This window comes from Syngnathus scovelli, chromosome 7 (assembly GCF_024217435.2).
Source record: "Syngnathus scovelli strain Florida chromosome 7, RoL_Ssco_1.2, whole genome shotgun sequence".
Lineage (NCBI taxonomy): Eukaryota > Metazoa > Chordata > Actinopteri > Syngnathiformes > Syngnathidae > Syngnathus > Syngnathus scovelli.
The window spans coordinates 13,264,296-13,292,214 of record NC_090853.1 but is presented as its reverse complement, the minus strand read 5'-3'; the positions used below and the strand labels follow the sequence as shown (position 1 = coordinate 13,292,214).

Sequence of the window (27,919 nt, the reverse complement as noted above, 5' to 3'; positions counted from 1 at the left end):
TTTTGATTGCTTGAATACTTTTTTATTTCACATGATTACGCCTTTGTTTTGCAGAAATCAAGGGTTGTTTTATTTCACATGATTACTCCTTTTTTTTGCAGAAATCAAGGGGACATATGAAACGAACTTTATAATCGGAGCATCCTCCATCCTTCTGGTCATCATTTTTACAGATGAACCCAGTCTCGGTATCCATTCTGCAGAGATGAAAGAATTTAGTACAACGAAAATCAGCAATAAAAGGAGCCACATCAATCAAACTCTGACAGTGATGACTGTCAATTGGCCTTAAATGTCATTTCAGTTCAGATGTCTTGTATTGTATAGTAGTTTGTGTATGCAATGTGACAAGAAGATGTCACTTACCTACATAAATGTATGTACGTATGTGCAGTGGATCTAGTACTTACACGGCAATGGTCTCCCCTGTTGAAGTGTAAGATTTTCCATCTACAGTTTGGACCTCAATGCCAAGTGGAAGATCGCAAATTTCACCGGGTTTTGCAGCAGAGATCATATCAAGTATCTCATAATCTCCACTCTCATCGGAGTAATCTTGATTAAACCAAGGGGTCTTGCACACTGAAATGAATGAGCCCAAAAGAAGGGGATTAATAAAATATGCAATCTATCGATTTTTAAGAACCAAATTGAGTATAAACACGCATAGCCTTGTCCAAAAAAGTGTCTTTGCTCTTGCCCTTTTAATTGAAATCTACCTACTGTATGTTGATGCATTTTGGGCGTTGTAGCCATTTTGTCATTTGCTACTAACTCAGGTAGTGACCAATCAACTTGAACACCAAATAACCATACTCAGATGGCCGTTATTGGCCATTACCAGAGCATTGAGCACTGGAGACGTCATTTTCAGTGGACAGTAAGTTGCAAAATGACTGCCTTGATATATATATATATATATATATATATATATATATATATATATATATATATATATATATATATATATATATATATATATATATATATATAAGGGGGTGGAATTTGATAGCAAATTCATCTTCCACAAACGTGTGGCACCACAAAATGAGATGTTATAGAATTTTCCTCAAACTGCTTTTGGCAGGCTGAAATTAACTGTCATTTACTGGATTACCTTCAGGGCCGCAGAATTCAAGGGGGCACATGAAACGGATTTTGTAATCTGCACAACTGCCATTGTGTGTCTGGTTAGCGTTTTCACAAATAAATCCAGTGTTTGTGTCAGACCTGTTGGGACAACGGGCAGAAATTAGTCACTTTCACTGGAGGGCTATGTGGATGCATTCTCTATCAACAGTGCTAATTCAACTTGTACTTACACTTGAATCACATCGCCTGTTGAGTCAACACTGGCTCCAGATGTAGTTGTAACCTCAATTCCGATTGGATGTTCACATATCTTCCCTGGATTTTCTTTTTGCAGGTCGGAAAGAGTTTCATAGTCTCCAGTACCAGAGGAGTCGTCTCGGTTAAACCATGGAGTCCAGCATTCTGGATCATCGACTTGGAGGAGCGCACATATTTTTAGGTCACAGTGATCAGACATCAAATTGTCAAACATTTTTATTGACTTTTCTTCAACCGGAACCAATTTTGATTTTTACGACAAGATTGTAGTATTATACTGCAAACCACATTTGGGCAAATGAAAAGAAACAACTCTACACAGAATACAGATATTTATATAACTTTGAGCAGGTTTAACTTGCACAATGGTTGTTACACCTTAAATTGGAGAAAATAAAAAGCATATGCAGGATGAAAAAAATTGAGTCGCTTACTTACCATCATTGCTGCCATGCACATGAACCCCTAGAAAATAAGTCAAAAAATATGTTCATTTTCTTATATCTATTAAGATGACATGTCACAAAGCAGTATTGTGAAGATCAAGGTTGCATTTCTTAAAAAAGATCATACCAGCATGCAGGAGCACAAGTGTCAGTCCAAACTGTGGGAGAACAGGCATTAGACATAGTGGACCAGGTTAAATCTCACAGTTTCAATGGGCAATTACATAAAATAGAAACAGGAGACGGCTTGCTCCCGGCTTGTTCAGTGGAGACAGAGGGGCAGATAAAACCTATTGCAATGAAATCTTTGCTCTCCAGTTGCCGTTTGTATTAAGTATACGTTCATACATTACCCATTTTATCATCATTGGATGTGTCATTTCTGCAGGAAGATAGGACTTGTGGTAGATATCCTTTAGAACTGGGTAAACCGCTCTAGAAAACAAACCACATGACATACTTCACTGAGGAAACAGAATTAAAGATACTTATTTTTTTACATTAATTTATCCTATTTTACACTGCTTCATTAAAAAACGAGTCACCGCATTTACACTAGTTTAAGAAAAAATGAGGCACATTTTTTGGGGCAGTTTTGGCAACATATTTAAGAGCAAAACACTCAGTAGTTTAAACCATAATTTGAAAAAAAATTGTCACCTGTACCACTACTCACCAGTGTTGACTCTGTCCCTTCCGTTCAAGAAGTGGAGGTCTATACATTTACGCCGTTTACAAGGTCTTTATATATGTTTTTTTGCGCGTTTGCTGAGTCAGGTGATCATGGGAATGTCTGGAATTTTTTTTAGGTATTTGGTGAAAAAATAACTTTCACCGTTGGAAATGAATTTGTAGTTATAGCAAAATGAGCTGACAATTTATTGTCTATAAAATAGCTATTTCAAATTATTATTATTATTTATTATTATTTTGTACTCCAAATGTAGTTTACTTTAAACAGGCATCTGTGGCAAATCTTTTTTAAATGACTGTTCAGTTTTATCCAAACTCTTTTTAAACTCTGTCGGACTCTGAAAATGTCTTTAAATGTAAAATGTATTATTACTGTTTGAAATGCAATTTGTAGCTCTGGAAATATCTAGTATAGCTGGGTTTTAAAAAATCGTTTTATAGCCTATAAAACTTTAAATCCATCTCTAACCCACATAAAATATTTGGTTGGAAGAACGTTGTGCCTTTCAAAAGTAAAATTGGTTCCCACTTTCCTTTTCCTCCTTGTTTGCCCTCTGGGACAAACCTATCCCCATTATTATTATTATTTTATCATTATTGATAAAAGACCTCATTGATCTTTGTCAACTTCAAATCACAAACACCACAAACAGCCTCTAGACCAGGGGTCTCAAACTCCAGTCCTCGGGGGCCGCATTCCTACATGTTTTCTAAGTTTCCCTCGTTAAACACACCTGATTCAATTATCAGGCTCCTGCAGAACGTGAGGATGAACTGATCATTTGAATCAGGTGTGTTTAACGAGGGAAACTTGGAAAACATGTAGGAATGCGGCCCCCGAGGACTGGAGTTTGAGACCCCTGCTCTAGACCACTTTGAGGCGAGGGCTTGTTTTCTATCACATGATGCTGGATGGATGGATGGATGGATGGATGGATGGATGGATGGATGGATGGATGGATGGATGGATGGATGGATGGATGGATGGACGGACGGATGGACGGATGGACGGTAAGGTAGGCATAGTAAAAAATGGCAGAAGGTTGGTAAATATATATCCCAGGGGGAAATTACTTACTTACTTACATAATTACATAAATACGTACATACATATGGAACGAGCAACTGAACTAAAATTTAATGCAAAATTATAATATGGAAGGAAAGTTGTGAAAGAACTTTTACTCAGTTTCTGACTGGTGGTATTCACTGACCTGACCAGTCACTCAGGCTGGTCTGGCCAAGCAGGGACTGGGAGTTCACTTAATGCATGTGTGACCTGAATACCCTTGACACAAAGTATGAGACCAACCCAGCCAGTCACTCAAGCTGGACTGGCCAAGGGATGACATAGGAACGCTGGCCTGCCTCAAACAGAGGGGCTGAGACATTTGAGCAGGGACTGGGGAATTCACCTAATGTATGAGTGACCTGAATGCCCACGGGGCTGCAAGAACCAGCTGAACCTGTGCACCCTCGACGCTGTCCGGATTAGCTCAAGCACTATATCACTTATCCTACCATACTTTTTACAAGTCAGTGCTTGGCCTGCAAGTTTGGGAAAAAAGGGCTATGCGTTTAAACCGGCACTCTACCTTTTATACTCAGTTAGGGAACATTCCAGTTTAGCCCTTGTTTTATGCGTACTCTCCACAGTCAATAAAACTTCTTACTACCATACAGTCATAGTCAGTGAGGTCAGTTATTACCGTATTAGCCCGAATATAAGACGACCCCGATTATAAGACGACCCCCTCTTTTCCAAGACTCAAGTTTGCAAAAAGAATTTTTGAACACCAAATTTAAGTTTTATAAAGAAAATAATTACATCTGAAACAAATGATTATAACAATATATTCGAGAGAAAAAGCATATTATTTTGCCTCATTCAAATCATGCAAAAAATGTCTATCACGTTTTAACATCTGAACATTTAAATATGTAAACGAAAGTGCAATCACATTTGTAAATGAATGGCTTCTGGTTTTTTAACTGTAACTAAACCAATATACTGTGATAAAAACACACAATTGCAATAACTCCATTAACCACCAAAGTAAAGTCTAACTGTAGTCTTGAAACAAATCTGAATAAGGAAAAACATTGCAATAAAATCATGCAAACTGCTACCGCTGTTGTTGGGGAGCCTGAGGACTGTAAAGGGGGTTGGCTCGGATGGTTATGCTCTTTTCACCCCCGGGTGTCGGTCAGAACACAGGAGGGAAGACGTGGTTCAGTTTTGATTGCTTTACTGAATTATTGGCAAAAATAATAATAAAAAATAACCATGAATGAAATACTCTCGGCAACACACCAAACATAAGTCATCGATCGAGACAACAAAATACATTTGCTGGCGACCGTTAGTCGCCGTGCTGCTGCATAACGGCTACTCGTACGATGCGAGGCAAACTTAAAGGAGCGCGTCAATCAAACGGCGCGCACACGAAGCAAACCGCGATCGGACAAACGGCACAACAGTGGGCAGTAGTAACAATGAAATGTAGTATATACTCACTTTGTGCACACGATCACAGCAACATACTCAGTCGATACCAGCAACCTTTAACTTACCGCTGCGCAAAAGTCAAAATGGGTATAATGTCTAGACCCCGAATATAAGACGACCCCCGTCTTACTTCAATGCAAAAAACATCGTCTTATATTCGGGCCAAAACGGTAATAATAATAATAATTACGGAGTTAATATTACAGTGCTATATTTTGATTGCGCTCCTGTCTTTGACAGAGAGCTAGAATTCCAAATTTTATTAGGCAGTGATCTGACATAACTGTAGTGTATGGCAGTACTGTTATATTTGACTATGCCAATCCTCGGCATAATACCAGATCTAAGGTATTTCCATTCTTATGCGTTAGAGCCTGTATGAACATGCCGGAACCATAGATACATTATACAGACGTGTTTGCACGTGTTGTGTCGACACCTGGTGCTATGTAACTGACTACGTTTCTCCCTGTTTGCCCTCTGGGCCATGCCGTACATTAACAAAACTGATAACAGCTTGATCTACTTCAAATCAAAACCAACTGTGATGCAGTGATTCAATCATACCTTTAAGATAATACCAGATCTAAGGTATTTCCATTCTTATGCGTTAGAGCCTGTATGAAAAGTATGTGAAAGGGTTTTGTTTCTGTTCCCTCACAAAAGAATCGTAAAAAAGAATGAAGAAACGTTACTGGCTGTAAACACATACAATAAGACGAAAGGCCAAGCACTTGAAATTTCAGTGGCAGTCCTTGAGCTATTAGAGACAGTGCCCTGGTTACACAAGCTCAGCTGGTTCTTTCAAACTCTTTTGGCCTTCACATCACTTAAACATTTTAGGTGAATCCCCAGTCCTTGTGCATGTGCAATAGTGCTTGACCTAATCTAGAAAGCACCTAGGTTGCACGGGTTCAGCTAGTTCTTGCAGTCGCTGTGGGCCTTCAGGACACTCATACATGATTAGGTGAATCCCCAGTCCTTGCTCAAATTTTACAGCCCCTCTATTTGAGTTAGGCCATCATTCCTATGTCATCCCTTGGCCAGTCCAGCTTGAGTGGCTGGCTGGGTTAGTCTGACACTGTGAGCAAGGGCTATTTTACCCAATACTTATAATTAAGCTGAGCCTTCATATAGTATGGTTCCGTCTCTTCCAACCAACAGGAGTAGATTTTTAATAACAAAATGTCTGTTGTTGAATGATATAGGGATGCAGAGGATACTTCAATTTATGGGCCAGCATGAGAATAGCATGAGAACACCACAGCATAATGTAATTAAACATGCATCACACTTTCGATCGCAACTAATTATTTTGACGTGTAGATTGACCAAATACAGGGAATAGTAATATTAGAAGAAAAAGCTGTGTCAATAAAACATCTCTCTGTACTTTTCTGCCTCAAACATTATTAACATTACCAGCAGTTTTTCACATATTTTTCCCATTTGCACTGTTACATCGAGTTAGCACTTCCCAATGTGCAGTGTTTTGTCCAGACCAGCTCAATGTGTTTCATGCCATCTCCTTCAGCTTCCTGAGAGGCAAGGCAGAGCAGGTGAGGCGTTGCCAAAGCTGGCCCTCACGCTGTCCAAATGCACTGTAAAATGTGGAGACTTTCAACTTCCAAGGATTACAGTCATTTAGAAAGTAGAAGACCATCATCAACTAAAATTTGAAGAAGCCCCAGAAGAGAACTGGTTTGGCTACTGAGGAACTCGGCCTGTCACAGGTGTTGTTCAGGTGGTTCTACACAACAGTCACTGAATCAGTCCAATGAAACATGTGTTGGTATTTCTGGGTCAGCACTCTCCTGACTTAGTTCTTATCTCTCAGAGATGTTTAGTTGCCACATGGGCAACCGCTTGGGGACATAATATGTAAATACATTATTTTTCATTGTTTTGCGGACAACACCTAATAAAATATGCTGTTAAAAATGACAAATCTACGAGATTGGTATAATCGGCGTGGGCGTGCTGAAACCTGTCCCAGCAGTCATCAAGTTATATTTGACCAAATCCTCTCCACTCAAAAGACTAGTTACCGTAATTTCCGGACTATAAGCCGCACCGGACTATAAGCCGCACCAGCTAAAATTCAGGGATATTTTAGTTTTTTTCTTACATAAGCCGCACCGGACTATAAGCCGCATATGCACATGAGTTTTTTTACAAAGAAAGACAGTACACAGAAAGCCGTAAAAATCCATAAATACGCCGCGCCGCCATTTAAGCCTCAGGGTTCAAAGTAACCTTCTGAATAAATAGCATTAAAAGTTCACATTCATTACAACTTGTTTTTGGTGAGCAAAATGTCAGAAGAATTGAATTTAAATGCTGATTGATTGGGTTTTAATACAATGCAGATGGTCCAAACAGCGCCACTGCTTTGTGTAAACTCTGAGTCACATGGCAGAGTAAGAGAAAGGGTTTAGAGCCCTTTGACGCAGGTCACCTAGCGTGCATTCCTACTAAAGCTCATAATAGTCACAAGCAACACAGCCAAAATAAGCAGCAGCCATAGTAGTGTTTCAAAATAGTATTTTTGTTGTTGTTTTTTTTCTTCAAGATACCGCACAACAGTGGTCCGCAGCCTTTTTATATGTGTATAAAAGTGATCAAGTCATCACAAAAATCACGAAAAAAATCTTATATAAGCCGCACCTGACTATAAGCCGCAGGGTTCAAAATTTTGGAAAAAAGTCGTGCCTTATAGTCCGGAAATTACGGTAATCTGCATTGGCTACCAGAACACTAAGATATGACCTCAAGGTTATTTTACTAAACAAGTCTATAATATTGTATGGTTTAGGGGCTTCCTATCTTGGCAACCTAGTTGTACCATATGTTCTGTTCCACAACGTTTGTTTGCAAAACGATGGTCTTTTAGTAATCCCAAGTGCCTAAATCACAGGTGTCAAACTCAAGGCCCGGCGGCCAGATACGGCCCGCCACACCATTTTATGTGGCCCACAAAGACAAATTGTGCATCAAATTCGTGTGTCATTACTAGAATTGCAAATTGTCTTCACTTTAAATAATATCTTTTTTTTTAATATATTTGACCAGTTTTTACTCATCTGATATGAAAATGAGTTATTTGTCAGTTTGTTTTGTAGCTTTTACTATATATAATATGAGGTGCTCATACATTTATTTGGGTTGACAGTCATAATAACCCTCCGAAAGAAGCTATGACTACAATCCGGCCTGTGGAAAAAAAAATAGTTTAACATTACTGGTTTAAGGGTTACGGTTTCAAAGTAGGGTTTCATACTAGAGTTAGGGTTTCAAAGTAGGGTTCAAAGCGAGGGTTAGGGTTTCAAACATGGGTTTAAAGCTTTGGTTAGGATTTCAAACCAGGGTTTTAAACTAGGGCACACTGGGTAGCACGTCCGCCTCACAGTTAGGAGGGTGCGGGTTCGATTCCACCTCTAGCCCTCCCTGTGTGGAGTTTGCATGTTCTCCCCGGGCCCGCGTGGGTTTTCTCCGGGCACTCCGGTTTCCTCCCACATTCCAAAAACATGCTTGGTAGGCCGATTGAAGTCTCCAAATTGTCCCTAGGTGTGAGTGTGAGTGCGATTGGTTGTCTGTCTCTGTGTGCCCTGCGATTGGCTGGCAACCAGTTCAGGGTGTCCCCCGCCTACTGCCCGATGACGGCTGGGATAGGCTCCAGCACGCCCGCGACCCCCGTGGGGACTAAGCGGTTCAGAAAATGGATGGATGGATGGTTTCAAACTAGGGTTAGGGTTTCAAAGCAGGGTTTTATACTGCAGTTAGGGTTTCAAAGTAGGGTTAAAGCTAGGGTTAGGGCTTCAAAGTAGGGTTTCATACTAGGGTTAGGGTTTCAAAATAGGGTTTAAAGGGCTAGAGACATCCCTTTTTTCCAATTAGAACGGAATTTGATAGAATGTATAAAGTGAACACATTTGCCGCATTGGAAATTAAAAATGGACACCGATTACTAAGAATAAAGGTGAAATGAAATGCCAGTTTATCGATCGGGTCCCGCACGAAGCCAATCTGGCGGCGCCATTACTGTGACGTCACAAGTTGTACATCTGGATCTCAACAAACCCAAACAACATGGCAGATGATAGCGACAGCTCCGTTTCTAGCGGCAATATTAGCATCATTTTATCCGATTCAGAAACCTCTTTTGACGCAGAATATGATGAATCTAGCAGTTCACTTGGGCTGAGCTGAGCACATTTTCTGAATTGTGCCCCTCCCATCACTCTGGCATAGTAAAAAGTGCTCTTGGGGGCTTTAGAGTGCCGAGTTGATCTCGGCACATGAAGACATGACCACCTGCAACGTTTGGTTTAGGTTTTATAAGCATTTTTAATTTTATTGCTTAAATCGCATTTTCTCGACGAGCTGAGCACGTTTTCTGAATTGTGCCTCTCCCGTTACTGTGGTTAGGTTGGCATAGTAAAAAGAGTAGAGTGCCGAGTTGACCACTGTGCATGGAGAAATGAACATCTGCAGCGTTTGGTTTAGGTTTTAGGCGCATTTTTAATGTTATTTCTTAAATCACATTTTTTCGACGAGCTGAGCACGTTTTCTGAATTGTGGCCCTCCCGTCACGCTTCGACATACTTTTCAAAGTCAAAGTCTCAAAGTCTCCTTTATTGTCAATTCCTCCGCATGTCAAGACACACAAAGAGATCGAAATTACGTTTCTCACTATCCCAGGGTGACAAGACAGAGTTCACAACGCACATACAAGTAAACAACACAGGAAAATTAAAACAAGAAGATGAACAATAAGAGTGATAGCACGCTAGCCGCTCCCGATGCACAGCAGAGTCCGGAAAGATGACAGTCAACCAGGCCACTGTGAACACGAGCACACAGCAGGCACGCACTGTCCGGTTCGCGGATCCTATCAGGCGAACTCAACCCATCTTGTCGTCCCGCGAACGAACGTACGCCAGGATAATGGTAATTATTATAATTAATATTATTACCGATTTGGCCCGAATATAAGACGATGTTTTTTGCATTGAAATAAGACGGGGGTCGTCTTATATTCGGGGTCTAGACATTATACCCATTTTGACTTTTGCGCAGCGGTAAGTTAAAGGTTGCTGGTATCGACTGAGTATGTTGCTGTGATCGTGTGCATCTTTGACACAAAGTGAGTATTGAAGTGAATTTTGAACTTTATGCGTATCTGTATGTTGCACTAGATGATCCACTAGTAGCAGTAAGACTATCAAACTATATTTGCTGTACAGAGAAGCTTTAGTTTCAGTAATGTATAAGTACTTAGTAGAAGATGGAAGGACCAGTTGTCCGTGACCAGGGAGAATTCAGTTGCAGCAATGTGTGCAATCCTATAATAAGGTAAAGTGGCTGTTGTCGTCCATCACCAACAGCGCTGGTCAAGATCTCCTTTTTAGGACTGAAGTAAACTAGTAGATTGAAAACTACAGCTGTTACCCAAAGCCGTGACATCAGCTTCTTGTCAGGTATAAAAGCTACGGGCCTGACAAGAGGGGGGGGTTCGCTCGTTCGAGCGGGGGTCGTTCGTTGGTTTCAGGGCTCGCTCTAGCGCGGGTTCGCTCGCTCTCGCTCGCTCCCCCTTTTGGGGGGGGAGGGCTTTTTTACATCCATGCCTTGTGCCACTCAACTTTTTGGAAAGACTTCACTCTGACATTGGCTGAATAAAATATTTTCCCAATCAGCCGTGGTCCCTGAAGTGCTCATTCGTCGGGAAACAGCCTCCGATCACCGAGTGTTTTTGAAGACCAGCGAAGCAGCAAAAACCATATACCACATTTTTGGCGTCACGAACAGGATTCGTGTTCTCCAGGGGACCGTCCCGTCCGCTCTCTCCGCGAGCATCCAGCGGCCGGCCGACGACCTGTATTGAGGTGAGTTGCTTGCACTCAAAGTCGCCGCAGCATGCTCGCTCTTGGAAAGGGGGGGAGGGAGCGTTGTTCCCCACACGGAGGGCAGTTAAACGCATCTGATGGGGCCACGGCGGGCTCCAGGGAATGTTGTCTCTCCTAGTCAAAAGTCGTCATAATGCGACTTTTGAAGGGGGAGTGGCCCCAAATAGAGACAGCGAAAGAAAAGTAAAATAAAAACAGGAAAAAATAAATAAAAAACAATAAATAAAAAGGGAACAGTAACAAAACGTTTTGGGGATTGCACGAGTAAATGGCATGTCTTGTGAGAATGATAAACGAGAAGAAATAAACGCCTCAAGGAGGGCGAAAGTGAAACAGGACAGGTTGTCGAGAACAACGCTGGTCGGCTGTCACGAGAAGAAAATAGTAGGAAGTCCCATAAAACGTGGACGTGGAAATTAGTCGTTTCAATGGTCCGGCGGAGGATCGAAATTTTAGCTGTGTGATTGTGGCGGAAACACAGGTACGATTGAACTATGTTGTGACAAGAGATAAATCACACCGCCTCGCCCCCAGAGGCTAAAAATTCCTGGGACATAGCCGGGACACTGCAAGAGCCAAGTGTGATTGTCGAGATGTTCGGTGGTTGTGCTAGTCTCTGCCAAAGTCCAACGAAAAAGGGAGGTTGCGTTGACCGTGTTTGGCTAATAGGATCGAGCGCAACCTTGGCATCCGTACCGTGAGTGAGAGTGGATGAAGGAAATATCCGCCCAGGTCACGGACCTGTGGGCCGAAGAGAATGATGCGCGCGAAGCCACGTCGTTTGGGCACTGATCGAATTAGAGGTGTATGTGAGTTATAAGGCTTGTCAATTTAAATGCTGGTGTAAGAGGCCCCCAGGTAAAACGAAAGGACTGGCGGTTTTTGAATATTGATTAAGCTGATACGATCTGCTTGCGGTTCGATTCCTCTATGGGGACGTATTATAATAGCATGCACGTCTGTCAAAGTTTGATAAATTTGAGCCTGTACAGACCGCGTTTGGGAAATAGGTGCTGGACGGCATTGTGTGTGTAGAGAAAATCCCTCTGTGCGAAAAAGGGAAAACGTGGCAATGAGGCCTCGGAGTGCAAGGATTGGTATACCTTGGGGAAAAGTAATTTGTGTGCACACTTAAGTTAAATTCTGCAGAAAATAAAGGGGAAAATATAAAGCGCTATTAGAAACGAAACGAAACGAAAGTTAAGTAAGACGTGCGTATTTGTCACCAAACTGCATAGCCGCAGTTGGCAAGCAGCAAAACATGGAATGGATTCGAATCCTGCTCTGTCTTCTGTGTTTGTGCGTGAGCGTTTGTCGCTCAATGGCGTCTGTTTGTGAGTGTCTGCGCGTGCGGAGACTGAACTTAGAATGAATGTTTAATAGCCATCTAACAGGTGAAGACTAATTTATGAGCGCAAGAGAGGTATCAAGTGAGGGCCACAGCGCCAGCTAGAATTAAAGGAATTCTCTGGATTTAGACATAGAACTGAATCGTATTCACGGAGAGCCTGCTCATAAATTTTGGCTCGACAAGGGCGACCAGCGCCTATGTAACAAGACTCACAGGTCAAAAGCAGTAAGTCCAAAATAGAGGAGGAGATGCCAACGAGGAGATATTAGATTTGGAAGTAAACTGTTGGTTCTCTTAATACCCTTGTAAAAGTGTACTCGGTACAAATAAATTAACGATAGGAGCTAGTTAGAGGTCCAAAAGTGAGAAATTCGAATGAAAACCACATCCTAGATTCGAATAACATGAGCATGGGGAAAGTGAACAGCTGAGAAATGGCCTTCAATGTCGTGGCAGTGAATGAAAGATTCAAGATAGTTCAGTAATATCTGTAAAGTGAGCATAACACCAGTTGTCAGGAATGAGTTGAGCCAGGGCGACCAAATGCAGCTTGAACCAGGATTTATTGCAGGGAAAAGGAGTTGGAAGGGAGGCAGGTGGGGAACGAACGACACAGACGGGAGGAAGGCTCACGGCCAGCAAAACAGACAGACTGACCGACATGAAGTCCCCTTGGACAAGATTAAAATTCTGACCGTGAGCCTTCAGACAGACCGAGGGAAAACCAGATGACACGAACAGGAACACTGGGCACGAACAGGAATGGACACAACAGTAGACACCGACAGGGAGAAACACACGGGCAGGGCTTAAATACACAGGGTAACAATAGGAAGCAGGTGACAGACATTATGGTAACGAAAGGGGTGTGGCCGAGCAAAGTGCAGGCCGAGCGTGCTGTGGCACGGGCGTGACAGTACCCCTCCCACAAGGGACGGCTCCCGACGTCCCAAAAAAGAAAAAGTCCAAGACTGTCCAACAAGAGCCGGGAGGAAATGGGGAGGTGGCCGCATGTCACACACCGCCGAAGGCCGACTGGGTGACGGCCGCTGGATCCACGCCGCCGGAACTGGTGGCGGCCGCAGCATCCGCGCCGTCGGGATTGGATCGGGGGGCGGCCGTGCGTCATGCGCCGTTGAAGCCGACGGGGTGACGGCCGCTGGATCCGCGCTGCCGGAACTGGTGGCGGCCGCAGCATCCGCGCCATCGGGACTGGGTCGGGGGGCGGCCGTGCGTCATGCACCGTTGAAGGCCGACGGTGACAGCCGCTGGATCCGCGCCGCCGGAACAAGTGGCGGCCGCAACATCCGCGCCGTCGGATCTGTTTTGGGGGGGGGGCAACCGTGCATCTTGCGTCGCTTGAACTCATCTCCTTGGCGACCATGCAACAGTTGCGGGAGCCGGCAAAGGGTTGGTCCAAGCGCTGGTCGCTGTGATGGTCGGTGTCTTCTGTCAGGAATGAGTTGAGCCAGGGCGACCAAATGCAGCTTGAACCAGGATTTATTGCAGGGAAAAGGAGTTGGAAGGGAGGCAGGTGGGGAACGAACGACACAGACGGGAGGAAGGCTCACGGCCAGCAAAACAGACAGACTGACCGACATGAAGTCCCCTTGGACAAGATTAAAATTCTGACCGTGAGCCTTCAGACAGACCGAGGGAAAACCAGATGACACGAACAGGAACACTGGGCACGAACAGGAATGGACACAACAGTAGACACCGACAGGGAGAAACACACGGGCAGGGCTTAAATACACAGGGTAACAATAGGAAGCAGGTGACAGACATTATGGTAACGAAAGGGGTGTGGCCGAGCAAAGTGCAGGCCGAGCGTGCTGTGGCACGGGCGTGACACCAGTAATACTTAGGTCAAAATGGAGATGATGCTATGCACAATTTGGAAACTTTATCAGAAATTGAAGGCTCAAATCAGGAAAGGTAATAAAGAGGATGGCATAAAATCAAAGTTAGGAAAAACAAACGATAGAATGTAGCCTGAAAATAGAATGAGCTTCTGGAAATTGCAGTATAATCGAGAGGAATCACAGTTAAGACTGGCAATTTAAATTTGGGGTAATCTGCCAATTTAAAATGGCTCAAATGAGGTCCATCACAATACATCCGAGAGCTCAGGAAGGAAAGGCGCCGTCTTTCTCAAGTGTATTACATTGTCGATAATAGTAGAATTTGAAGTTTGATTAACAAAAGGCACTATGAAATTAATGGCATATTGGGAGATGATATTTAAGTTTGGTATCCCAGTCTGTCTCTTTCAGTGGTCATCAGTTACTCTGAAACTCGATCCCGAGACTCCACCGACAGCTGAGAACAACAAGAAAACGGTGCATGGCTCTGAGGCACCTTTGACCTTCGCAAGAGCAAAGAAGGACTATATTTGTGCTGGGGGGAGCACAGCGCTCGGATGCAAAACTACAAAGAGTGAAGGAACTTACAAGATGAGAATGGACTCAGTTGAAAATGGACTCATCCAAGAGTGAGAGATGAGTTGACTCTGAGACTACAACCAAAGACAACAACTTGACAATGAGGTCCGGCGAAAGACACATGAGACCTGAAAGATGCATCAAGCTGCTGAGACGTTATCAAAACTGGTGGAGCTTGGGTCAGAGTGGAGGGAAGCTTGCTTGGGCACTGAGTTTGACACCACTGAGGAGTCTTGATAAATAAAGACGTATAAAGAAATAAGGAGCAAAATGTGTAGTGTTACAGAAAAAGGAAAAGCATCATAGTCAGGGATTAAATTTGGATAAAGCAGATAGGCTAACACTGTAAGAAATAAGAGTAGAATCACATTTAGCCCATCCAGCTTAACGATTAGACATTTAGTCATGGACACTTTGGAGAAGGGAAAATAGGGCATTAGGACCCATTAGGATGCAGTCAAGAGGTGATTAGATTGTTCAATAGAGCTAATTAATAAATTAGAAGTTAATCACACCTCACAGGGAAATTCTGGAGTCAAACAAGTCCGATAAAATCAAGGAATAACACCCATGAAACCTTTTGACAGTTAAGAATAATACTGCTACTACTAATACTGCTAAGAGTCACACCAAGTGATAGTGAACGCGATGACAAATGTGATAGGCCTCGAATAACAAAGGCCTTAATATGGCAAAGTGAAAATAACGTGGTGGAGTAGACTGTAGGAGTATCTTTACCCGGCTGCTCGATCAGAACGATGGATTAGGACAAAATTATTTAGGGACCAGCTGAGGCTGCTTCTTCCCCCATGCTCACCTATGAACATGCTCAACAGTGGAAATGACTGATTTTTTTAGGCATTTATTTGGCAATTTTACGGTAAAGGTGAGGTATGAATGTAGGAAATATTTAATTGGGAAGAACATCCGGAAATGAAGGGTTACTGTTAGTATTCACTGATTGCCAGCTCACTTACACATACTAAAGTTGTTTGTTGTGGTATGAGTGATAGAAACAAATGGAGTGGCATTTGTGCGGTTAAGAATGAGTGTGTGTGTCGGGAGCAGTGTGAAAGGCCAAAGTATTTTGGAGTTGGTATGAAAGGGTCACAGTTGAGGGTAAGATTCCTCTCACCTGAGACGGGAACACCCAAGAGTGATGACTGACAGCTGATGGTTAATCAGAGGCACCATGAACAGCAAAATAGTTCATGGAGAAGGCCGAATTCAGCAACACGAATGGACAAGACAGGACTAATATCAAACATTAGGACGATGGACGATATGACATGACAAACCTGGACTCACCCGACAGGGTGACAGACTATGTAGATGACAAGCATACATTTGAAACTTAAGCTTGCTTGTGGCAAGTGCGAGCTTGGCTTTGTTTCTGTGTGTCACTTGACTTATTGCAGCATCAACCGCCAGCCGAGGAGCAGATTGCTGGTTGGTTTATAACTTGTATTACTTTTGCAGGCTGTCGATTGCAGTCTTGGAAAGTTTATGTTGAATTCACGTGAAAATGTTAACCCTAACCCTTTTGATTTTTATGATGATTGATGATTTTCAGGACGGAATCCCCGTGCGCCATGATTCATTGTGTGTCTATTTTCATTTAGTAGATACTCGATGCCTGTGTAGTTTTGTGAGTACAAGTGTCCGTTGTTGGTATTGCCGAGTGTGAGGTGCACAGTCAATTTTCAGGAACTTGGGGATGACAGTCCTGGATGAGTTCAAGGTTCGACAGGACTGGCTGCAAGACATATGATGATGTGGTAGGACATTTGCCGGTTCCTTTTTGGATGCCTAATGACACATTGGGTGAATGTGTCAAAGGGGGGTGGGGTTACGTTTGAATGAGTAAGTAGATATAAAATTTAATTGTGACATTCAATGTTTTTTTGGATTCACTTGTTTTTGAGGCTTTAACAGGACGTGCCAGAATTCAACAGGCAGTGATGGAAGGAGCAGAAGAAGCATCTCGAAAGCAAAGTTAATGGGAGATAACAATCTGGAATGGAAGCAAAGCGTGGTAACAATCTAGCGACAGTAAGGGTTGAGGTCTATCAACGGAAAAGCATGAATGACGACAACTCATACAGCCAATAGGGATTAGACTGCAGCACAATAGGCAACAAATGTTTGGAAGGTAATTAAATATAATGGGAAACTGGATCAGAAACAAGGAATAGGGAACATTTCTTAACACATGAATGCATTAAAGCTGCTATTAAAGGGAAGTATTTAAGAACACATTTCGACGAAGATAAGGTACATACACAAATTGGTTGGACAAAACTGACGAGACTGGTACCAATTTGACGATATTGAGAAAAAAACCTAAATCAAAGAGGAAATTTGGAGAGAAAATTAGTATTTGGACTGGGAAAGAGTGATTGCCGAGACGTGATTGACAGGACTTTAGACAGTGACAGCTGCAGCAGGAAAGGCTAACTTGAACGGCTAGCAGTTACTCTGCTACAGGAGAGATCTTGCGAGACTGACAGCAAGACGAGACACTCCCCCCAGGAGGAGTGTTTGTTTGTTTGTTTGTTTGTTTGTTTGTTTGTTTGTTTGTTTGTTTGTTTGTTTGTTTGTTTGTTTGTTTGTTTGTCTGTTTGTGTGTTTTAAGGATCACGTGGGCCTCTGGATCATAGGAGTAGATGCCGGGAACGCTCGGAGGTTCTATTGAGTACTTCGATGAGACGATGACCACCAATCGTCCCCGTGCCCCAAACAGCCCCAGAGGAGAAGAATTTGTTTGCTGACGACTGCTTATGGAGATGTCGTTTACGAGGGGTGACCAAAGGGGGTAGCTACCAATTATCGCAGAACTCCTGGACGCTGACCGGGGCCTGGGAGGAGACTCTGAGGACGGTGAAGTGGACATAAAGATCTTGGATGGACAGCAGGCCCTGGGCAGTGATCCCAGCGCGGTTCACTACTGAGCATTCAGTGGACTGGACTTTGCATCGACAGAAACATACATATGCAAGGAGGGCAAAACTAAGAGCGTTTCAACTCTGCAGTATGCTGTGATATTGCGTCAATATTATGTCCTTCATTACTTTATCAAATGACCACATGCTGCATTACTTTAATTCATCACATATTAACGTCATGTTAATGCAGTTTGACTGTTTAGCGGTCGGTGGACATGTCATTTCATTTCTATACTGTTTTGTGAGCTCATACTGTTTTGTGGATTGTAATGTGCCAGGGCTCCTTACACCTGGGTGACACCAGGTGAGGGGAACCACTGGGGATGGTAGAAAGGGCCTTCCTCTTTTTCCTTGTCATTAGACTGGCGAGGTTTTTTCTTGAGGAAGGGCCGGCAACTTTTTGGTGCTTCTAACGGGCCACACCAAATGTATTACTTCGCAATTTGTTACCGTTGTAAGGGTATTACCTAAGGGGGGTGGTACCGTCGTCTGTATAATGTGGACTTCAATTTTCTTTACTTGTGGTTCCTGAGAGGCCTCAGATTGTTGTCAGGGAGAAATTGGCTAACTAAATAGTTTGAGCTTTCCTAGTTAAAGTAACCTTAAGTAGCATGCCTCGAGCATAATTTAGGCTGTGCAGGTATAGGCCAAATTGTAGACGTGACCATAGAAAATTTGGTTGGGAGAAGATTTTTTGGTTGTTTACTGATGTCATCTTTTGTTAAACTGCTTTCGGGACATTTGTAACGTTCCGAAGGGGGGAATGAAGTGAATTTTGAACTTTATGCGTATCTGTATGTTGCACTAGATGATCCACTAGTAGCAGTAAGACTATCAAACTATATTTGCTGTACAGAGAAGCTTTAGTTTCAGTAGTGTATAAGTGCTTAGTAGAAGATAGAAGGGCCAGTTGGCCGTGACCAGGGAGAATTCAGTTGCAGCAATGTGTGCAATCCTATAATAAGGTAAAGTGGCTGTTGTCGTCCATCACCAACAGCGCTGGTCAAGATCTCCTTTTTAGGACTGAAGTAAACTAGTAGATTGAAAACTACAGCTGTTACCCAAAGCCGTGACATCAGCTTCTTGTCAGGTATAAAAGCTACGGGCCTGACAAGAGGGGGGGGGGTTCGCTCGTTTGAGCGGGGGTCGTTCATTGGTTTCAGGGCTCGCTCTAGCGCGGGTTCGCTCGCTCTCGCTCGCTCCCCCTTTTTTTTGGGGGGGGAGGGCTTTTTTACATCCATGCCTTGTGCCACTCAACTTTTTGGAAAGACTTCACTCTGACATTGGCTGAATAAAATATTTTCCCAATCAGCCGTGGTCCCTGAAGTGCTCATTCGTCGGGAAACAGCCTCCGATCACCGAGTGTTTTTTGAAGACCAGCGAAGCAGCAAAAACCATATACCACAGTATATACTACATTTCATTGTTACTACTGCCCACTGCTGTGCCGTTTGTCCGATCGCGGTTTGCTTCGTGTGCGCGCCGTTTGATTGACGCGCTCCTTTAAGTTTGCCTCGCATCGTACGAGTAGCCGTTATGCAGCAGCACGGCGACTAACGGTCGCCAGCAAATGTATTTTGTCTCGATCGATGACTTATGTTTGGTGTGTTGCCGAGAGTATTTCATTCATGTTTTTCTTTATTATTATGTTTGCCAATAATTCAGTAAAGCAATCAAAACTGAACCACGTCTTCCCTCCTGTGTTCTGACCGACACCCGGGGGTGAAAAGAGCATAACCATCCGAGCCAACCCCCTTTACAGTCCTCAGGCTCCCCAACAACAGCGGTAGCAGCTTGCATTATTTTATTGCAATGTTTTTCCTTATTCAGATTTGTTTCAAGACTACAGTTAGACTTCACTTTGGTGGTTAATGGAGTTATTGCAATTGTGTGTTTTTATCACAGTATATTGGTTTAGTTACAGTTAAAAAACCAGAAGCCATTCATTTACAAATGTGATTGCACTTTCGTTTACATATTTAAATGTTCAGATGTTAAGATGTGATAGACAGTTTTTACATGATTTGAATGAGGCAAAATAATATGCTTTTTCTCTCGAATATATTGTTATAATCATTTGTCCATCCATCCATCCATCTTCTTCCGCTTATCCGGGGTCGGGTCGCGGGGGCAACAGCTTCAGGAGGGACTCCCAGACTTCACTCTCCCCAGCCACTTCATCCAGCTCATCCCGGGGGATCCCAAGGCGTTCCCAGGCCAGCTGAGAGACATAGTCTCTCCAGCGCGTCCTGGGTCGTCCCCGGGGTCTCCTACCGGTGGGACATGCCCGGAACACCTCCCCAGGGAGGCGTCCAGGAGGCATCCTGATAAGATGCCCGAGCCACCTCATCTGGCTCCTCTCAACGTGGAGGAGTAGCGACTCTACTCCGAGTCTCTCCCGGATGACCGAGCTTCTCACCCTATCTCTAAGGGAGAGCCCGGACATCCTGCGGAGAAAACTCATTTCGGCCGCTTGTATCCGAGATCTCGTTCTTTCGGTCACGACCCATAGCTCGTGACCATAGGTGAGGGTAGGAGCGTAAATCGACCGGTAAATTGAGAGCTTTGCCTTTTGGCTCAGCTCTCTCTTCACCACAACGGACCGGTACAGGGTCCGCATTACTGCCGACGCTGCACCGATCCGCCTGTCGATCTCACGCTCCATCCTCCCCTCACTCGTGAACAAGACTCCAAGATACTTGAACTCCTCCACGTGGGGCAGGATCTCATCCCCGATCCGGAGAGGGCATTCCACCCTTTTCCGATCGAGGACCATGGACTCGGATTTGGAGGTGCTGACCCTCATCCCGACCGCTTCACACTCGGCTGCGAACCGTTCCAGCGAGAGCTGGAGATCACGGCCTGAAGAAGCCAACAGCACCACGTCATCTGCAAAAAGCAGAGACGCGATGCTGAGGTCCCCAAACCGGACCCCCTCAACGCCTCGGCTGCGCCTAGAAATTCTGTCCATAAAAATTATGAACAGAATCGGTGACAAAGGGCAGCCTTGGCGGAGTCCAACCCTCACTGGGAACGAATCCGACTTACTGCCGGAAATGCGGACCAGACTCTGGCATCGGTGATACAGGGACCGAACCGCCCTTATCAGTTGGCTCGGCACCCCGTACTCCCGAAGCACCCTCCACAGAACCTCCCGAGGGACACGGTCGAACGCCTTCTCCAAGTCCACAAAACACATGTGGACTGGTTGGGCTAACTCCCATGCACCCTCGAGGATCCTGCCGAGGGTGTAGAGCTGGTCCACTGTTCCACGGCCAGGACGAAAGCCACACTGCTCCTCCTGAATCCGAGGTTCGACCTCCCGACGGACCCTCCTCTCCAGCACCCCTGAATAGACCTTACCAGGGAGGCTGAGGAGTGTGATTCCCCTGTAATTGGAACACACCCTCCGGTCCCCCTTCTTAAAGAGGGGAACCACCACCCCAGTCTGCCAATCCAGAGGCACTGTCCCCGATGTCCACGCAACGTTGTAGAGGCGTGTCAGCCATGACAGCCCCACAACATCCAGAGCCTTTAAGAACTCTGGGCGGATCTCATCCACCCCCGGGGCCTTGCCACCGAGGAGTTTTTTAACTACCTCAGTGACTTCGACCCCAGAGATTGGAGAATCCGCCTCAGAGTCTCTAGGCCCTGCTTCCTCAATGGAAGGCGTGTAGGTGGAATTGAGGAGGTCTTCGAAGTATTCTCCCCACCGACTCACGACGTCCCGAGTCGAGGTCAGCAGCACGCCATCCCCACTGTAAACAGTGTTGACGTTGCACTGCTTCCCCCTCCTGAGACGCCGGATGGTGGACCAGAATTTCCTCGAAGCCGTCCGAAAGTCATTCTCCATGGCCTCACCGAACTCCTCCCACGCCCGGGTTTTTGCCTCAGCAACCGCCGAAGCCGCGTTCCGCTTGGCCATCCGGTACCTGTCAGCTGCCTCCGGAGTCCCGCAGGCCAAAACGGCCCGATAGGACTCCTTCTTCAGCTTGACGGCATCCCTTACCGCCGGTGTCCACCAGCGGGTTCGGGGGTTGCCGCCACGACTGGCACCAACGACCTTACGGCCACAGCTCCGGTCGGCCGCCTCAACAATGGAGGCGCGGAACATGGTCCACTCAGACTCAATGTCCCCCGCCTCCCCCGGGACGTGGGAAAAGCTCTGCCGGAGGTGGGAGTTGAAGCTCTTCCTGACAGGAGATTCTGCCAGACGTTCCCAGCAGACCCTCACAGAGCGTTTGGGTCTGCCAGGTCGGACCGGCATCTTCCCCCACCATCGGAGCCAACCCACCACCAGGTGGTGATCAGTTGACAGCTCCGCCCCTCTCTTCACCCGAGTGTCCAAAACATGCGGCCGCAAATCCGATGACACGACTACAAAGTCGATCATCGAACTGCGGCCTAGGGTGTCCTGGTGCCAAGTGCACACATGGTTACCCTTATGTTTGAACATGGTGTTCATTATTGAAAATCCGTGTCGAGCACAGAAGTCCAACAATAGAACACCGCTCGGGTTCAGATCAGGGGGGCCGTTCCTCCCAATCACGCCCTTCCAGGTCTCACTGTCATTGCCCACGTGAGCATTGAAGTCACCCAGTAGAACGATAGAGTCCCCAGAAGGAGCGCTCTCCAGCACTTCCTCCAGGGACCCCAAGAAGGGTGGGTACTCTGAGCTGCTGTTTGGTGCATAGACACAAACAACAGTCAGGACCCGTCCCCCCACCCGAAGGCGGAGGGAGGCTACCCTCTCGTTCACCGGGGTGAACCCCAATGTGCAGGCGCCCAGCCGGGGGGCAATAAGTATACCCACACCTGCTCGACGCCTCTCACCGTGGGCAACTCCAGAGTGGAAGAGAGTCCAGCCCCTCTCGAGAGGGCTTGTACCGGAACCCAAACTGTGCGTGGAGGCTAGTCCGACTATATCTAGTCGGAATCTTTCTGCCTCGCACACCAGCTCGGGCTCCTTTCCAGCCAGAGAGGTGACATTCCATGTCCCAAGAGCCAGCTTCTGCAGCCGGGGATCAGACCGCCAAGGTCCCCGCCTTTGGCTGCCGCCCAGCTCACATTGCACCCGACCCCTTCGGCCCCTCCCACAGGTGGTGAGCCCATGGGAAGGGGGACCCACGTTTCCATTTCGGGCTATGCCCGGCCGGGCCCCATGGGCGAAGGCCCGGCCACCAGACGCTCGCCTTCGAGCCCCGCCTCCAGGCCTGGTTCCAGAGGGAGGCCCCGGTGACCCGCGTCCGGGCGAGGGAAAACTAAGTCCATTTATATCACTCATCATAAGGGGCTTGGGTGAGCCGTGCTTTGTCTGACCCCTCACCTAGGACCCGTTTGCCATGGGTGACCCTACCAGGGGCATGAAGCCCCCGACAACATGGCTCCTAGGATCATAGGGGCACGCAAACCCCTCCACCACGATAAGGTGACGACTCGCGGAGGGGTATAATCATTTGTTTCAGATGTAATTATTTTCTTTATAAAACTTAAATTTGGTGTTCAAAAATTCTTTTTGCAAACTTGAGTCTTGGAAAAGAGGGGGTCGTCTTATAATGGGGGTCGTCTTATATTCGGGCTAATACGGTAATAACTGACCTCACTGACTATGACAGTATGGTACTAAGAAGTTTTATTGACTGTGGAGAGTACACATAAAACAAGGGCTAAACTGGAATGTTCCCTAACTGAGTAAAAAAGGTAGAGTGCCGGTTTAAACGCATAGCCCTTTTTTCCCAAACTTGCAGGCCAAGCACTGACTTGTAAAAAGTATGGTAGGATAAGTAATATAGTGCTTGAGCTAATCCGGACAGCGTCAAGGGTGCACAGGTTCAGCTGGTTCTTGCAACCCCGTGGGCATTCAGGTCACTCATACATTAGGTGAATTCCCCAGTCCCTGCTCAAATTTCGCAGCCCCTCTGTTTGAGGCAGGCCAGCGTTCCTATGTCATCCCTTGGCCAGTCCAGCTTGAGTGACTGGCTGGGTTGGTCTCATACTTTGTGTCAAGGGTATTCAGGTCACACACACATTAAGTAAATTCCCAGTCCCCGCCTAAATCCTTATAGCCCCTAGCTTGGCCAGACCAGCCTGAGTGACTGGTCAGGTCAGTGAATACCACCAGTCAGAAACTGAGTAAAAGTTCTTTCACAACTTTCCTTCCATATTATAATTTTGCATTAAATTTTAGTTCAGTTGCTCGTTCCATATGTATGTACGTATTTATGTAATTATGTAAGTAAGTAAGTAATTTCCCCCTGGGATATATATTTACCAACCTTCTGCCATTTTTTACTATGCCTACCTTACCGTCCATCCGTCCATCCGTCCGTCCATCCATCCATCCATCCATCCATCCATCCATCCATCCATCCATCCATCCATCCATCCATCCATCCATCCATCCATCCATCCATCCATCCAGCATCATGTGATAGAAAACAAGCCCTCGCCTCAAAGTGGTCTAGAGCAGGGGTCTCAAACTCCAGTCCTCGGGGGCCGCATTCCTACATGTTTTCCAAGTTTCCCTCGTTAAACACACCTGATTCAAATGATCAGTACATCCTCACGTTCTGCAGTAGCCTGATAATTGAATCAGGTGTGTTTAACGATTGAAACTTAGAAAACATGTAGGAATGCGGCCCCCGAGGACTGGAGTTTGAGACCCCTGGTCTAGAGGCTGTTTGTGGTGTTTGTGATTTGAAGTTGACAAAGATCAATGAGGTCTTTTATCAATAATGATAATGTAAAGTTTGTCCCAGAGGGCAAACAAGGAGGAAAAGGAAAGTGGGAACCTTGGTTATAACTGCCCCTGTGGGTCACACCTCAGGTCACTTGAACGGCACACAGATGCCACCAAGACAAAATGTAATAGTGCAGCTCACTGCAGCACAGCATGAAGGCTCATGTGATGAAAAACAAGCCCTCGCTGCAATCACATTTTATCAATTACCATCAATCAATGTATGCATACACTTCATCTTCCTAACAATTATCCAACACGTAATATACTGATATGATCATCGAATTAATCTTCAAAGATGTCTTTGTTCAACTACGATGCTCAGACATAGCTCATTAGAGACATGTGCCATCTTGTAGTGGAATAAGATATTGCTTTTGAAAGGCACAACGTTCTTCCAACCAAATATTTTATGTGGGTTACAGATGGATTTAAAGTTTTATAGGCTATAAAACGATTTTTTAAAACCCAGCTATACTAGATATTTCCAGAGCTACAAATTGCATTTCAAACAGTAATAATACATTTTACATTTAAAGACATTTTCAGAGTCCGACAGAGTTTAAAAAGAGTTTGGATAAAACTGAACAGTCATTTAAAAAAGATTTGCCACAGATGCCTGTTTAAAGTAAACTACATTTGGAGTACAAAATAATAATAAATAATAATAATAATTTGAAATAGCTATTTTATAGACAATAAATTGTCAGCTCATTTTGCTATAACTACAAATTCATTTCCAACGGTGAAAGTTATTTTTTCACCAAATACCTAAAAAAAATTCCAGACATTCCCATGATCACCTGACTCAGCAAACGCGCAAAAAAACATATATAAAGACCTTGTAAACGGCGTAAATGTATAGACCTCCACTTCTTGAACGGAAGGGACAGAGTCAACACTGGTGAGTAGTGGTACAGGTGACAATTTTTTTTCAAATTATGGTTTAAACTACTGAGTGTTTTGCTCTTAAATATGTTGCCAAAACTGCCCCAAAAAATGTGCCTCATTTTTTCTTAAACTAGTGTAAATGCGGTGACTCGTTTTTTAATGAAGCAGTGTAAAATAGGATAAATTAATGTAAAAAAATAAGTATCTTTAATTCTGTTTCCTCAGTGAAGTATGTCATGTGGTTTGTTTTCTAGAGCGGTTTACCCAGTTCTAAAGGATATCTACCACAAGTCCTATCTTCCTGCAGAAATGACACATCCAATGATGATAAAATGGGTAATGTATGAACGTATACTTAATACAAACGGCAACTGGAGAGCAAAGATTTCATTGCAATAGGTTTTATCTGCCCCTCTGTCTCCACTGAACAAGCCGGGAGCAAGCCGTCTCCTGTTTCTAGTTTATGTAATTGCCCATTGAAACTGTGAGATTTAACCTGGTCCACTATGTCTAATGCCTGTTCTCCCACAGTTTGGACTGACACTTGTGCTCCTGCATGCTGGTATGATCTTTTTTAAGAAATGCAACCTTGATCTTCACAATACTGCTTTGTGACATGTCATCTTAATAGATGTAAGAAAATGAACATATTTTTTCACTTATTTTCTAGGGGTTCATGTGCATGGCAGCAATGATGGTAAGTAAGCGACTCAATTTTTTTCATCCTGCATATGCTTTTTATTTTCTCCAATTTAAGGTGTAACAACCATTGTGCAAGTTAAACCTGCTCAAAGTTATATAAATATCTGTATTCTGTGTAGAGTTGCTTCTTTTCATTTGCCCAAATGTGGTTTGCAGTATAATACTACAATCTTGTCGTAAAAATCAAAATTGGTTCCGGTTGAAGAAAAGTCAATAAAAATGTTTGACAATTTGATGTCTGATCACTGTGACCTAAAAATATGTGCGCTCCTCCAAGTCGATGATCCAGAATGCTGGACTCCATGGTTTAACCGAGACGACTCCTCTGGTACTGGAGACTATGAAACTCTTTCCGACCTGCAAAAAGAAAATCCAGGGAAGATATGTGAATATCCAATCGGAATTGAGGTTACAACTACATCTGGAGCCAGTGTTGACTCAACAGGCGATGTGATTCAAGTGTAAGTACAAGTTGAATTAGCACTGTTGATAGAGAATGCATCCACATAGCCCTCCAGTGAAAGTGACTAATTTCTGCCCGTTGTCCCAACAGGTCTGACACAAACACTGGATTTATTTGTGAAAACGCTAACCAGACACACAATGGCAGTTGTGCAGATTACAAAATCCGTTTCATGTGCCCCCTTGAATTCTGCGGCCCTGAAGGTAATCCAGTAAATGACAGTTAATTTCAGCCTGCCAAAAGCAGTTTGAGGAAAATTCTATAACATCTCATTTTGTGGTGCCACACGTTTGTGGAAGATGAATTTACTATCAAATTCCACCCCCTTATACCCTCTTATATATACATATATATATATATATATATATATATATATATATATATATATATATATATATATATATATATATATATATATATATATATATATATATATATATATCTCAAGGCAGTCATTTTGCAACTTACTGTCCACTGAAAATGACGTCTCCAGTGCTCAATGCTCTGGTAATGGCCAATAACGGCCATCTGAGTATGGTTATTTGGTGTTCAAGTTGATTGGTCACTACCTGAGTCAGTAGCAAATGGCAAAATGGCTACAACGCCCAAAATGCATCAACATACAGTAGGTAGATTTCAATTAAAAGGGCAAGAGCAAAGACACTTTTTTGGACAAGGCTATGCGTGTTTACACTCAATTTGGTTCTTAAAAATCGATAGATTGCATATTTTATTAATCCCCTTCTTTTGGGCTCATTCATTTCAGTGTGCAAGACCCCTTGGTTTAATCAAGATTACTCCGGTGAGAGTGGAGATTATGAGACACTTGATATGATCTCTGCTGCAAAACCCGGTGAAATTTGCGATCTTCCACTTGGCATTGAGGTCCAAACTGTAGATGGAAAATCTTACACTTCAACAGGGGAGACCATTGCCGTGTAAGTACTAGATCCACTGCACATACGTACATACATTTATGTAGGGTAGTGACATCTTCTTGTCACATTGCATATACAAACTACTATACAAAACAAGACATCTGAACTGAAATGACATTTAAGGCCAATTGACAGTCATCACTGTCACAGTTTGATTGATGTGGCTCCTTTTATTACTGATTTTCGTTGTACTAAATTTTTTCATCTCTGCAGAATGGATACCGAGACTGGGTTCATCTGTAAAAATGATGACCAGAAGGATGGAGGATGCTCCGATTATAAAGTTCGTTTCATATGTCCCCTTGATTTCTGCAAAACAAAGGAGTAATCATGTGAAATAAAGCAACCCTTGATTTCTGCAAAACAAAGGCGTAATCATGTGAAATAAAAAGTTATTCAAGCAATCAAAAGTCATTCATTCATTCATCCTGGTAAGCCAATTGCGATTTTCACTGTGTGGTTGCAGACAAAACAAAAGCAAAGAGCAAATGAGCAAATGCATGTAATTTACAATTACTAGTTACATATTTACCGTATTTTGC

At 44.1% G+C, this 27,919-nt stretch overlaps 2 protein-coding genes across 4 annotated transcripts; one reads left to right on the top strand and one right to left on the bottom strand.

Moving 5' to 3' along the window:
• On the bottom strand, nt 1-25,273 carry LOC125972286 (cartilage intermediate layer protein 2-like). 2 transcript variants are annotated; one of them, XM_068651420.1, is made up of 8 exons: nt 25,245-25,273; nt 2,150-2,200; nt 1,924-1,954; nt 1,789-1,815; nt 1,323-1,506; nt 1,118-1,230; nt 411-582; nt 1-197 (listed from the first exon to the last, which is right to left on the bottom strand). In XM_068651420.1, the coding sequence occupies exons 2-8, from the start codon at nt 2,174-2,176 to the stop codon at nt 83-85; spliced, it is 669 nt and encodes a 222-aa protein (XP_068507521.1). In that variant the 5' UTR covers nt 2,177-2,200; nt 25,245-25,273; the 3' UTR covers nt 1-82. The 2 variants fall into 2 exon arrangements, with proteins under 2 accessions (XP_068507521.1, XP_049581892.1); XM_049725935.1 differs by lacking the exon at nt 25,245-25,273 and adding an exon at nt 2,473-2,515 and having other exon boundaries at nt 2,150-2,231.
• LOC125972287 (cartilage intermediate layer protein 2-like) lies at nt 2,479-27,787 on the top strand. Of its 2 annotated transcripts, none has more exons than XM_049725938.1 (8): nt 2,479-2,515; nt 25,560-25,610; nt 25,806-25,836; nt 25,945-25,971; nt 26,254-26,437; nt 26,530-26,642; nt 27,206-27,377; nt 27,591-27,787. In XM_049725938.1, exons 2-8 carry the CDS (start codon nt 25,584-25,586, stop codon nt 27,703-27,705), a joined length of 669 nt encoding a protein of 222 aa, XP_049581895.1. In that variant the 5' UTR covers nt 2,479-2,515; nt 25,560-25,583; the 3' UTR covers nt 27,706-27,787. The 2 variants fall into 2 exon arrangements, with proteins under 2 accessions (XP_049581895.1, XP_049581894.1); XM_049725937.1 differs by lacking the exon at nt 2,479-2,515 and adding an exon at nt 25,245-25,287 and having other exon boundaries at nt 25,529-25,610.
• Nucleotides 27,788-27,919: the final 132 nt, after the last annotated feature.